We start from the raw sequence: 13,229 nt of genomic DNA, 5'->3' as shown, positions 1-13,229 counted from the left end.
CTCTACCTTTGTTTGCACCCCTGTAGACACCTCTAAAGGAACCTCTATTATAGAAATGGGTGCCTTGCTTGGCTTGAGAGGTGGAAAGCTCAGTAGATGGACGCTTGATGCCTCCCCTGAATTGAGGGTGATGAAAATTACCACTTTGTGGTGTGGTGAGTAGGGCCCCCATAGCCTTTGCTGTTTCAGAATCCTTCTTGAGCTTATCTATGCTGGTGTAATCCTCCTGAACAAACAAGTGTTCCCTGTCAAAAGGCATGTTGACAACTGCCTGCTGAATTTCTGGCGTGAAGCCTTTACATCTGAGCCAAGCATTCCTTCTGATAATAATACTAGTATTAATACCAAATGCTACAGTATCAGCTGCATCAGTGGCACACCTAATAGAGTTGTTTGAAATGGTTTGGCCCTCAGAAACTATTTCCTGTCCCCTTTTACAATGTTCCTCTAGGAGGTACTGGAGAAGATCCTCCATTTCATCCCAGTGGTTATAGCGTGCCAGTAGTGCTGCGAATGGGCCATCTGCTAAAGATTGGCAGCTTGTGCAGCCACTCTTACCTGCTGCATCTAGTTTTTTGCTCTCCTTATCAGGGGGAGCTGCATCTCCTGTTGATTGGCTGTGCATGTTTCCGTGCTGTGAACTATACAGTCTGGAGTGATTTGTGATCGAATAAATATACGGTATGTAGGGGCCATCTTACATTTTTTAATCGACCCTTGGGGTAACAACTCTTGCCCTAACAGGTTCTTTAAAAATATCTGTAGCATGTCTAAGCACACCTGGAAGCATGGGCTAAATCCGACTTTCTTTATGGGTGGTAGTCATTGTATTGAAGAGAAAATCCTCTTAAATAGGGTCAGTGTGCATTTGTACGTTGTGAAATGCAGCTGCACGTGCTATGACCTGCTGATATAAGGTTGCATCTTCAGGAGGTGAAAGGAATGCATGGTATGGATCAGGGTCACTTGGAAATATGCGATCTGGATCATATAATTCCCATAGGTCAATATCTTGTGGAATGTTACCCAAGTCATCTCCCTGAGGGGGTGGTGAACCTTGTGGAGAAAATTGTGGCTCAACGATAGGTGGAGGAGATTGGGAAGGTGGTGGAGGAGTAATAGGATGCACAGGAGAGTATGGTGGAGAAGGATGAGGTCGAACTGGAGCCTTGTCCTTGTCTTTGGAAAACACTTTAAGTGGACGAGCAGTGTCCAAGGCCTCCTGAAAAGTAAGTTTCCTCTTGATTGGGACAGGGGAGAAACAATTATTCTTCCTGTTCCTTTTTGGATACAGAGCTGGCGCTGATGTGCGTCCATTATTTCGAGGACTGGCTCCACTGGTGAAGCTGCTTCCAAGGAATGACTGGAGTCTCCGGAAGACAGCATCTTCAGTTCAGAGGTTTTCGGAGTGGAAATCTTGGTTTGAATCACAGCTGTCGGCTCCGAAGCAGATGTGGAGGTCTTCTTACTCGGAGCAGAAAAGCTCAGATAGAAGGGTCGACTCGATCCTGAGGCTGTATGACATGCTGCAGAGCCAGAAGTCAATGCCGAAGACAGCTTAGCCTTGGTTGTTTTTGGTGCCGAGCTGGAAGGTGGGCATCAGAAGGTAACTTTCAGATCTGGCCATGGCCAAAAGGCAGTGGTGGACTGACTACCAGTTTGTAGGGTTTCTTTAGAATCTTTGTATAGAAGGACAAGGCTCATATACCCACGGGTTGGGCTGAGGTGGGAGGCTGACTTTCGATGTCAGATTGAGTGTGTAACTTCGAATCTTCTATGGAAAAGGCCTCTTCTTGTTCGATCTCCTCCTGTGCATGCGCTTCCCCGAAAATATAAGGAGTGTCGTCCAGTGTCTTCGACGCCATTTCCAAACAAAGCGATCTTCGGTCCCAGAGGGTCTTCCTAGATCGAAAAGACCGACGGGCATCGCAGGTTTCTTCCTTATGGTTTGGGGACAAGCACAAGTTAAACACCAAGTGTTGGTCATTGTGTGGGAATTTTGAAAGGCATCGAGAGGAAAACTGAAATGGAGTCTGTTCCAACCAGCCCTGTACATCCCAACACCACGTGGAAGAGTAGGCCTGAGACAGGCGCTGGTTTCCCAAACGGAAGTAAACCATCTCCTAACGATGAAATTCAGGTCGACTATGTTAGATAGTGAAAACGCGATCTAGTTACAATACAGTCGGTGAAAAAGACCGAAAAGAAGAATTCGGATTAGACCAAGCCGAGGATACCGGACCGAGAGGTACACACTTCCGAACCCGACAGCAGAGAGAACAATCTAACAAAGGACTGTAGGAGGCTGGCCTGGTTTGTAGTGGGTACCTTGGGGACTTACACCTTATACCAGGTCCAGTTATCCCTTAGTAGTTAAGTAGTAGTGTTCTCTCAGCTTAGGCTGATAGAGGTAGCTATAGCAGAGCAGCTTAGGCTGAACTAGGAGTCATGCAAAGCTCATGCAATACCACTTATAGTTACACAGTAGTTATACACAAGTAAAGACAATACCCAGTGTTACCAAAAATAAAGGTATTTATTTGGGTGACAGTACCGAAAATATCTTAGAGGCAATACTCCTTCTGGAGGTAAGTATTATACACAATATATACACTAGGCACCATAATTAGACAAGTAATTAGTCATAGGATAGTGCAAACAATAGCAAATGCTATAGAATGCAATAGGAGAAAATAGGTCTTAGGGCAACACAAACCATATACTAAGAACGTGGAATGCTAATCACGAATTCCCCTCTAGACAAGTGTAGTGTGTGCAGAATCGCTGGGAGAGTAAGAATACAGTAAAGGTAAGTAAATTACCTCACCCCAGAGCCCAGAAAAGCAGGAGTAAAGTACTGAAAGTTTCCTTAGGACGAAGGGGAGGAAGAGGGGGCTCTCAGCACTTTAGAGAGCCCTCAGGATGCCAGGCAGCACCCAAGGGAGTCCCAGGACACGGGGACAAAGGAGGTGCAAAACGCAGTTGGTGCAGCACAACAAAGGAAGGTCCCACACCGCTGGAAAACAACTCAGCAAGTTGAGCGTCGCAGGATGGAGTGCTGGGGACCTGAGCCAGGCTGTGCACGAAGGAATTTTGCAAATAGTGCACAGAGGCCTCAGGAGGTGAAGAAGACGCAGTACATAGGGGTACTGTCGTTCTCAGGGAAGGCAAGGTCTTACCTCCTCCAAATTGCATCAGCAGGACCTTAGGACAGTCTATGTCAATGGGTACCACCCTCTGTGTCCTTAGGAGCACACTCGTCACTGTGAGAGGAGTCCAGGGGTACCAGTCATCGTCTTAGAAGGTGCCTGCATGAGCAGGGGAGTGAACCTATCACCCCACAGAGATTTCTTCGGTCCTTCTGGTGCAGGATGAAGACAGGGAGTTCCCAGAGCATGCACACCGTGTAAACTGTTGCAGTTGCTGGCTGGAGATGAAGTTGCAGAGGAAAAGTATCCCTTGTGGATACTTTGTTGCTGTTACAGCAGTTCCTGGAGCAGGCTGCGGGTGATCCGAGGTCAGAGGATGAAGTAATAATTGCAGAGGATTCCTGAAGGAAACTTGCAAGCAGAATCTGAACAGAACCCACAGGAGAGACCCTAAATAGCCCTGAGAGGGGGATTGGCTACCTTATCAGGTAAGGAACTATCAGGAGGGGTATCTGATGTCACCTGCTGGCACTGGCCACTCAGAGCCCTCCACAGTGCCCCCACACCTTGCAAAGCAAGATGGCTGAAGTCTGAGACACACTGGAGGTGCTCTGGGCACCACCCCTAGGGTGGTGATGGACAGGGGAGTGGTCACTCCCCTTTTCTTTGTCCAGTTTCGCTCCAGAGCAGGGGACAAGGGGTCCCTGAACCGGTGTAGACTGGCTTATGCAAGGAGGGCACCATCTGTGCCCTTCAAAGCATTTCCAGAGGCTGGGGCGGCTACCCTTCCCCAGCCTGTAACATCTATTTACAAAGGGAGAGGGTGTAACACCCTGCTCTCAGAGGAAATTCTTTGTTCTGCCTTCCTGGGACTGAGCTACTCAGACCCCAGGAGGGCAAAACCCGGTCTGTGAGGTGGCAGCAGCTGTAGCTGCAGTGCAAGCCTCAGAGAGCTGGTTTGGCAGTACTGGGGGTCCATGGTGGAGCCCCCAGGATGCATGGAGTTGGCTCCCTAATACCAGATTTGCAATGGGGGGACAATTCCATGATCTTAGACATGTTACATGGCCATATTTGGAGTTACCATTGTGAAGCTACATATAAGTATTGACCTATATGTAGTGCACCCGTGTAATGGCGTCCCCGCACTCATAAAGTCCCGGGAAATGGCCCTGAACTATGTGGGGGCACCTTTGACAATGCAAGGGTGCCTTCACACTTAGTAACTTTGCACCTAACCTTCAGCAAGTGAAGGTTAGACATTTAGGTGACTTATAAGTTACTTAAGTGCAGTGAAAATGGCTGTGAAATAACGTGTGCATTATTTCACGCAGGCTGCAATAGCAGGCCTGTGCAAGGGTTTGTCTGAGCTCCCTATGGGTGGCAAAAAAAATACTGCAGCCCATATGGATCTCCTGGAACCCCAATGCCCTGGTACCTTAGGGACTTATAAGGGGGGTCCAGTGTGCCAATTGAAATTGGTAAATGAAGTCACTAGCCTACAGTGACAAATTTAAAAGCAGAGAGAGTATAAGCACTGAGATTCTGATTAGCAGAGCCTCAGTGACACAGTCGAGCACTATACAGACACACACGTTAGGCCATAAACTATAAGCACTGGGGTCCTGACCAGCAGGATCCCAGTGAGACAGGCAAAAACAAACTGACACACAGGTAAAAATGGGGCTAACATGCCAAGGAAGATGGTACTTTCCTACAAGGACTCAATGCCCATGCGCAGTATCACCAAGAGGAGGAGTCACTCGATCTCGTGACACAAAAACATTCTTCAAACAAAAACAACTTGCAACACTCCGGACTCAACACTAGATGGCAGACTTATGCAAAGCATGTGTAACTACAGCCACACATGCCATCGAACATCTGGTTACTATGTTCTGTATTATTTCACATGAAATTTAACCTGTGATGTTTCAAGGAAAACAATTAGTGGTTTTAATGTGTTGGCTAGGATTTTGGAGTAAGTCTAAACAGCCATGTTGAGAAGGGAAATTGGGCAGTAAAATGTGCATTTTGCTGGAGCTTTGTTCTTTTGGGCAAAACTACAGCAATATTGGGTGTTCCCCGTGATATTGTATTAACAGATTTATACCATCATCATAAGCAACGGATATAGTCTCAAGGAATTTCTCACAAAATTTTACTGTAGAAAATCAATACCTGGAGCCTTGTTGTTTGAGATTACGTTTTGTCCTAGATACAAATGTCCTACGCTTCTTTTGTCCTGAGGAAATGTCATTTTGCACGATATTTAGAAGAAAAGCCTAGAGATGTTGTCAGTCTTGTTAAGCATGATTCCCCCATTCCCAAATTCATCATGGATTCATTTAAGATATTCATTTCACAGAATACCCAAATTTGCAAGCTCAAAGACTATCCAGTGGACTGTCTGTATTTGTAAGCCTTGACTAAGAGTGCTCAGAGATTCTGACAAGTACATTAATTGTCCTCTTAATATGTACACAAAAGAATTTAATATAATCATGAAGTTATTGGAAATTTAAGTTACAGCAATCATTCATTTAAAGTTCTTCATCCCCCCCTACTCAGTTATTTAAAGGAAAAAATCATATCACAAGAAGCAATCTACATTTTAAGAGAATAGCCCTGGGTAAAGATGTGCCTCGCGACTTGTTCCATAAGTTCCTACTAAAACAATTATATGAATAGGGAAAATTGAGGGAGCCCCTGAATAGTTTATACAGTATGTTTGATTCAAGGTATGCACTGGAGACCAGTAGATAATGAATGGCGATCTCCAAGTCTCTCAATTGTCTTTTACCAGCACCCAAGCCCTCTCCCTCAAGATCCAGCAATATACCACTCAGCACACAACTAGTCATGCTTGAACATACATATACCCATGCACTTAATGCCACAAATTCCATTAAAGGAAACATGACCATCATATTTAAGTGTGAATGCTATTCTCACCAAGAATCAAACAAAAAGTGAAAAAGAGCTTAAAAAGCAGTGTTGTTTCAAGTGTGCATTATACATGCAAATCTGCTCACTCACCTTTTTTCCTGGGAGTAAAATCAGAGTCTTTCTTCGGAGATGGTTTTGACAAGCGGAAGGCATATATATTTTTTGCATCAAGCTCTCTTTCTTTCTCCTGAACACAAGAAAAATGTAGCTCATTTACACAGTGTGTTTTAATGAGTGTAATAAATCATAAAGACTAACATGTCTAGAGTTATTAAAAGGAAAAAAGAAACTCATATGTATTTGTGCCTCTACACCAATACCATAAATGAAATCTATGGATTTGAGCCATGCACCACAAATTCCACACAGGAAAAATTTACCCCACTGGAAGACCTTTGGCCTGTGGGGAAAGAGAGCTCAATTATATATTACCAGCTTAGTATATACGAATCAGGAGTATATCGTTTCTTTATACTAGTTTCAAGAAGGGAAAGAAAAATAAACAAGAATTGGCAAAGCCAATAGGTTTCACCTATGGAAATTCTATTAACTTTGTCAATGTTTTTTACATATTGCAGAGCAGTTGAGCTGCTGTGCAATATAAATTAAAGTACAATAGAAAGTGCTATGACAGACAATGACAAAGCCAATATTTTGCATAAGTGAAACCTACTGGCTTTTCCAATGCTTGTTCCTAAATTGCAGTGCACGCATTGCACAGAGCAGAGCTATACTCTCGGAGGGCTGCAGTGCCATCGTACTGGACCGCCTTCAGCTTCCTTTTAACAATATGAATGTGCAAATAGCATAGCCCGGTACTCTTCTGCCTGCAGAGCATGTTGTCTGCTGTGCACTGACGTCTTTCAATCAGCCTGTCACAGATTTTCCTCTCACCAATCCTCACTGGGCTACTGTTGAACAGCAGTGCTGATGCTCAGTGGTGGATCTATTGGGCATTACTATGTCTATGGAGCTTCTTGTCCCCACTAGGGATGAAGTGCAGCAGCAATACTTCCCTTCAGATTTAACACTTCTTTCCTCCTGGACCGGTGCTTCTTAGACTCTTCTGTTTCCATAGCTACCAGATGATCAATAGCCTCTCGGGGTATGAATACTTTTTTGTCTACTTGCTCGTTACATACAGCTCATTTTAAATCAACGTAACTATTGCACCCTGTATTACTCAGTGTAGCAGCAAGCTGTGATAAAAAAAAAACTTAGCTTACGAAATTTCATATAACCTGCATTATTACAGGTAAAGGCAGCTGCACATAGGTTACATCCAACACCCCACTAGGAGCAGTTCCTAGCTCAGCAGCACTTCAACACCTGGTGTAATTGCTACTGCAAAACCCACAGAGTGCTAAAGAAACAGCAAGTACATCACAGCTGGAACAGAGAGGCAAAGACAGTACTACAGGTCATTCACGATATGCCACATGACTCCGATGACGTCATAGATAGTAGAGCGCCAGCAAGGACACAACGCTGTGGGGTAAATTGAAATAAATTTATAAAGAGAAGAAACGAATGAGCGCAAATCAGGACAATAATGGAAATGTGATAGACCGAGGCCATGACCAACTCTAGGATGTCCATCCCAAAAAATAGAACCAACAGTCTCAATGTAAAGCAGTGCCGAACTCCACCAGGCATGCTCATATCATGGCGCTCATATGCACAGTTGTGATTAGAGCACTTCCTCGCGTATTCTTCAGCATGTGATTCATAAGGCACATGCATTAATGTTGGTGTTACACCAAATATTCACAATAAATAGATACTGAAATAAAAAATAGCAGAGAGATCGGGGGGAGACTGGGATGAAAGAATGAAGTAAAGGTATTAAGAGAATGAAGGCAAAAGGTAAAAATATCAGCTTTTAAAGAAATATTCTTGAAAGGTAAGTACATCAAGCGAAGGAGAAGAGAAGACCAGCGGTAATGGATACAGATCAGAGGAAACAACTTGTGATGCACTGCGATAGCAACAAAGCATCACAAAACACAATTATGCAATCTCTGAGCCTTCATTAATTTCTTGGGGCCATATCCTAAGGACATTTGCACCTGAAAGTTTAGTTTGCACATGAAAATAGCCTTTTTTTATGGGTCAAACCACTTTTGCAATACACAAAAGTAGTTGTACACTAGGAAAAAGACTTAACCACTAACGTTTTAGGGTCAGTGAACTCACTCCTTTTCTGGGAAGGAATGCCCTGTAAGCTTGTGCATACCCACAAATGTATGCGTTGGTGGGTATTCACAAACCTTTTTCATGACCTACTCACTGGAAACAGTCTGGGATTAACTGCTATCAAGGTAGGGAGCAAACTTCTTTTCAGAGCATGAATAAGCTCATAACAACCTTAAAATGAGTAGGGGTGCACAAGAGAATGAATTTCTCTTTTGTGATTGTTTTTTTCATGTGGAGGGAAAAAGTTACCAGCGATTGTTGCTTCAACAGATATAAACCTGTATATTTGTCGATGCAAAAAAAAAAAAAATGTAATTCACAAACAGATTTCAGCAGCACTTTTTGAAACTTCTGCAAATTCCTAAAAATCGCAATGATGCGAGGCAGTAAAACAGCGACGAACTGTAGTGCAGCTCTCAACATAGAGGTGGGGTATGATCTAGTGCCCTTCCACCTTCTATAACAATTTAGTCATGTGTCCAACATCAGACAAAATGTGGAGGGCTAGTTTAGAGCAGAGAGACAGGATTCAAAGTACACCGTTTCCGACTCCAAGACAGTAAGAGGGTCAGTATCTGGAGCGCTAGACCCAAGTTCTGAGCCTGATTTACCACCGCTCTCCTCTTAAGGTGTGAACAGTGGGAGATGAGTTTACAGCAATGACGTGTATAAATAAATCTTTAAACACCCATGAGAGGTGTACTACCAGATGCTCATTTACTCCTTCATTTTCGTACAAGGTCATCCAGCGCCACAATCTAAAATTAGAAGCAATAATATGACAAACGCATGCTATGCGTGAAACCTAATAAAAAAAAAAAAAAAAATTTTAAAAAGGAGTACTTGCTAGCCAGTGAAAGGATACTGGGCACTGGAATCAGTACTTGGTCCCGCGGCCACCGCATGGGCGAAGAATCAGAAGATCTGGAGGCAAAGAGGAGCTGCTGACGTAGGTGCCAGCCAATGGTAAGTAGAGTGATGTGGGAGACATGTGGGATCAGCCAATGGTATGAAGAGGTAAGAAATAGGTGGGCTTAAGCCTCCTTTAAGATTTTTTTTTTTTTAATTAGTAACAAAAAACTTCACAAGCACAGCATGCAAGCGTGTGCGGTACAGGAAAAACCTCATAATACCCATTTATATACCCCCCGATTTAAACATGCAGTGTAGGAGCTAGAAATCCAGATATGCGACATCTAGCATGCACATTTGGTGTAAAAACCTAAGCAGATTGATCACTGGCTACACTCCGAAGGTGGTATGGACGATAACAAAAGATTCAAGTTATGAATGTGACAAACATGTAGGATGGGCAGCTATTTCAACTTGATGCCTTCTCATGATGTCCCACAGCTATGAGTGATTACTGGACAGCATCCTATGTGGGATTTGTGGTTCACCCTTGTCTCCCGGGACAAACAATATCATTCCAGCCAGACAACAAAGTCACTCCAAGGGAAGCAAAGTGGAACAGTTCAGTCTTAGTCTTGGAATCCGTAAGGCCTTGAAACTGAAGCACAACGCAAAACGGTTTATAATAATCAAGCTGATTGTCCAGACATCACTATATATTCAAAGAACAACAGGATTTTATTTACAGGTAAGTAAACAAATTAGCAATTAAAAACAGGATCAGTATCAACTTATAACCACAAACATTTTTATAACATATAAACAGCAGGCACTAGCTTTTCTAACAGTGGCTTTATGGCCAATGGTATCTTATGGGGCTGCATGAGGGAAGATTCAGAAAACTTGAGGACTCTGGCTTTATTACATTTAGTTGCAAAGCCAATCAGAATGTGGGATGGGTTACAAACAAAAATGATACAATTTAACAAACTTGCAATGTTGTAGGTCCCTGGATTTGGCCCCAGCTACTGAAAGTCCATTCAAAACTCGCAAAAATCAATGTATCCAAAATACACTATCCAAACAAAATGGGTAAAACTAAAATATAGTCCATAATAATGTTTGAGGGTTTTGATTGCCTTGGTGTCCAAGTGCACTTAAGTAAGGTATGCCATAATCTTGGTCAACTTCATGAAGAGCCTCAAAAATACCTACTGCAGAGCCAGGACAGCAACTGGTCTACTCCTCTCTAAAATCAGGAGGAACTACCAAACCTCTCTCTTACTGTCCCATAAATCCAACACCCTTTAAACTACATCCTAAACTGAGTAAGGAGGGATTCAAAAACATCTTATGCATCATCTTTTTCAAATTAGTAGATTTTCATTAGAACCTTTTCTGCGACTTTAGCTGATGCCATGCAAAAAAATAAAATAAAAAAATAAACACTGATCTGGAGTTAGGTACCAGGGTATAGACTGGACAGAGTACATCTGTCCCCCTTTAAGATGTGAACTTTTACAATCACCTGCAATCATGTTCCCAGCTGGTGACCACCTTTATTCGCTTAAACAGCTAGTCATGGCCAACTTTTTTGGGGGGTGGATGTGGTCTCAGAACTGCGTGACAACCTCTGGATCCCAAATCCTCACCAATCCAAACTGGGAACAGATCATTAGATTAGAGTTAGTGACCAACAGCGATTTAAGCAGTGATGTCTCCATGACCCAAGATGGTTAAAAAATGTTTCCATACTACTCTTGCCAATGAGACCAGGCATCATGCTGGCTTGTAAGGGTTCTGACTTTATACATGGCAGAGGCTTGGTTTCTGCCAGTATGTATGCTTTGGCTTCATTCAGAACGATTCCTTTATTTCCAAACCATGTAACATTTATTAGGTCACGAAGACCTGAAATTATCCTTCAGTGGTGTCCAAAAAGTGAGGTCTGAGGCAACCAAAAGACTACTGGGTTCAAAATTTCTCCTTTCTTCTCCTGTTTCCTGCAGTGCACCATTCTTCTAAGATTATTTTCAGGTGATAGCCAGCAACACTGTAAGGCAGGGAGGGTCTGGCTACACTCCAGAAGGAGAAGGTACACTTAGCAAAGGAGGAGAACAGGAAATATCCCTCGACCTCATCAAGCATAGAATACTGGCTTTGAGAAAGGGGTCCTGAGCACATGATGGGCATGCGTCATATCCAAGTCCATTTCAGCAAAGGGCAGCATGTAAGGACCAACCATGCACACAATGTCCAAATGGATACCATTATTCATTCAGTTACAGTGCAACATGTGCTCACTATGCAGATCCTTCAAAGGACGATAGGCAAGGGGCCCCAGTTACGAGGGACTGTATGAAGCCTTAACACTGTCACCCTGGAAGGAGTTCAAAACAATAAATAAGCACCATGTTTATTTGTCTTGATATTCAAAGCTTGCCTTATATTTCATCTGGTTGTGTGATCAGCTACTGCTAAGCCTAGGTATCTGCATCTCCTGTTTTTGAGGTTCTATTTTTATCAAGGGGATTATGGATGAATCACAAACAGTTAACCAACACTCCCATTTTGATAAAGGGATAACTCCGATTTTCCCCTCTTAACCAAACTACAAGCCAACCCATCCACAAACTAAAAAAGGGCATCTGGGAGAAATGGGATGTTAATGAGGAGAGGTGTTTATTGAACACAGTAACCAAGTCCACTAAAACAAGCGCAATATGTATTATTTTGACATCCAAACTTCTCACCAATCGCAGCCTAGTAACAGGCATCTTCATCATGCCTGACTGAACACCAGGGACAACACATCTTGGCATCTTCAACTTTTCATTTTTAAAATAAGGCTCCCACTATTTGCCATCATGCAGCAATTCCAATTTTGCAGGATTCAAAATTCTCCATTCTCATAGACAAGTATATTTTCCACTTGGTGCAAACGCTGTCTACTCCTAATGGTGGATTCACTTAAAACTGTGCAAGATTGGAATTTCCACCATTCAAAGAAAGCCCACACTGACTATTGGCCTACTAGTCATGTTGCCAGATTCAGCTCATCTCTGCAGGCGCTGGTGCCAAATACCTTTTCATACTCCTTGTCTGAAGCCTTTTTGACTTTTATACAATAATAACGGTAGAGTCAAATAGACAAACCTCCTTCTCCAGAAATCTCAGGATTACAATAAGGGGCTATCATCTGCATTGCATGCCATGAATTTCAGTATGCGGACATTGGCAGCCACAGTGGTTTCTAAAATCTCTTGCTCTGTTGCACGTATGCCTTTATACATGGACGTTATGGCCCAGATCAGCGAAATGGCTTTCCTCTACATACTCCTGGTGTTCATTATGAATTCCTAAGGCTATATAATATCAGGTCGTCACTACCAGTGTAATGTTGAGCCTTAACTCTCAATGTATCCTTCCTTGCTCCCCTCCCTTTCATCAGTGCAGGTTACCTTTTCCTCCGTCTTCCTTGGATGCCCTCTTGATGAGCTCCAAGTTATCCATTTTAAACGGAAAGGAAAAGAAATCAAGAAAAAGAACGCTGAATTTGTATTTATTTGTTAACAGTCTTACATGACAACGTTTTGCATGGATACACAAACTGATGTACAGTTGGCATTTTTGTAGCATTTTCATTTGAACTAGTCTACTGGCCCAACGTAACATCTGCTGTCAAAAGGATGTTGCCAGCTATGCAGCCTCAAAAGGTCTTATTTTTGAATTTCCTACATTACTTGACGTAAAGTCTGACTCAATTTCAGCCAGTCTACCCACTCCCTCTCAGCCAACACTTCTCCTGAATTCTGCCAACTCAGTGATATATCTATTATGAACAATAATAACAAGAATGTTGTCCGCCCTTATCATTCTCACAACACCTAGAGTGTCATTCTGATAGTGACCTAGATATGTCACCGGATGTGACACCCAGTTTGAAGCAAGTGTTCAATTTGTCAGGGCCATCTAGGAACATCCTTAGATAATTCTTCAAAGAGGTGTAGTCCAAACTGACTTATCCTTGTCTCCCATAGTCTTAAAGATGTGTCTAGGACCCTTTCCCAGGTGTCCATAAAT

General features: G+C 43.0%; 1 protein-coding gene across 5 annotated transcripts in view; it reads right to left on the bottom strand.

Annotated features, from left to right (window-relative positions):
• LCA5 (lebercilin LCA5) overlaps positions 1–13,229 on the bottom strand; it is a 193,402-nt gene that overhangs the window by 82,848 nt on the left and 97,325 nt on the right. For all 5 annotated transcript variants that reach the window (XM_069235634.1, XM_069235632.1, XM_069235633.1 and 2 more), the window contains exon 5: positions 6,189–6,285. In XM_069235634.1, the coding sequence (XP_069091735.1) occupies positions 6,189–6,285 (97 nt within the window). The remainder of the gene's footprint in view (positions 1–6,188; positions 6,286–13,229) is intronic.

The sequence above is a fragment of the Pleurodeles waltl genome, chromosome 5, assembly GCF_031143425.1.
Source record: "Pleurodeles waltl isolate 20211129_DDA chromosome 5, aPleWal1.hap1.20221129, whole genome shotgun sequence".
Taxonomy (NCBI): domain Eukaryota; kingdom Metazoa; phylum Chordata; class Amphibia; order Caudata; family Salamandridae; genus Pleurodeles; species Pleurodeles waltl.
This window is presented reverse-complemented; position numbering and strand designations above follow the sequence as displayed.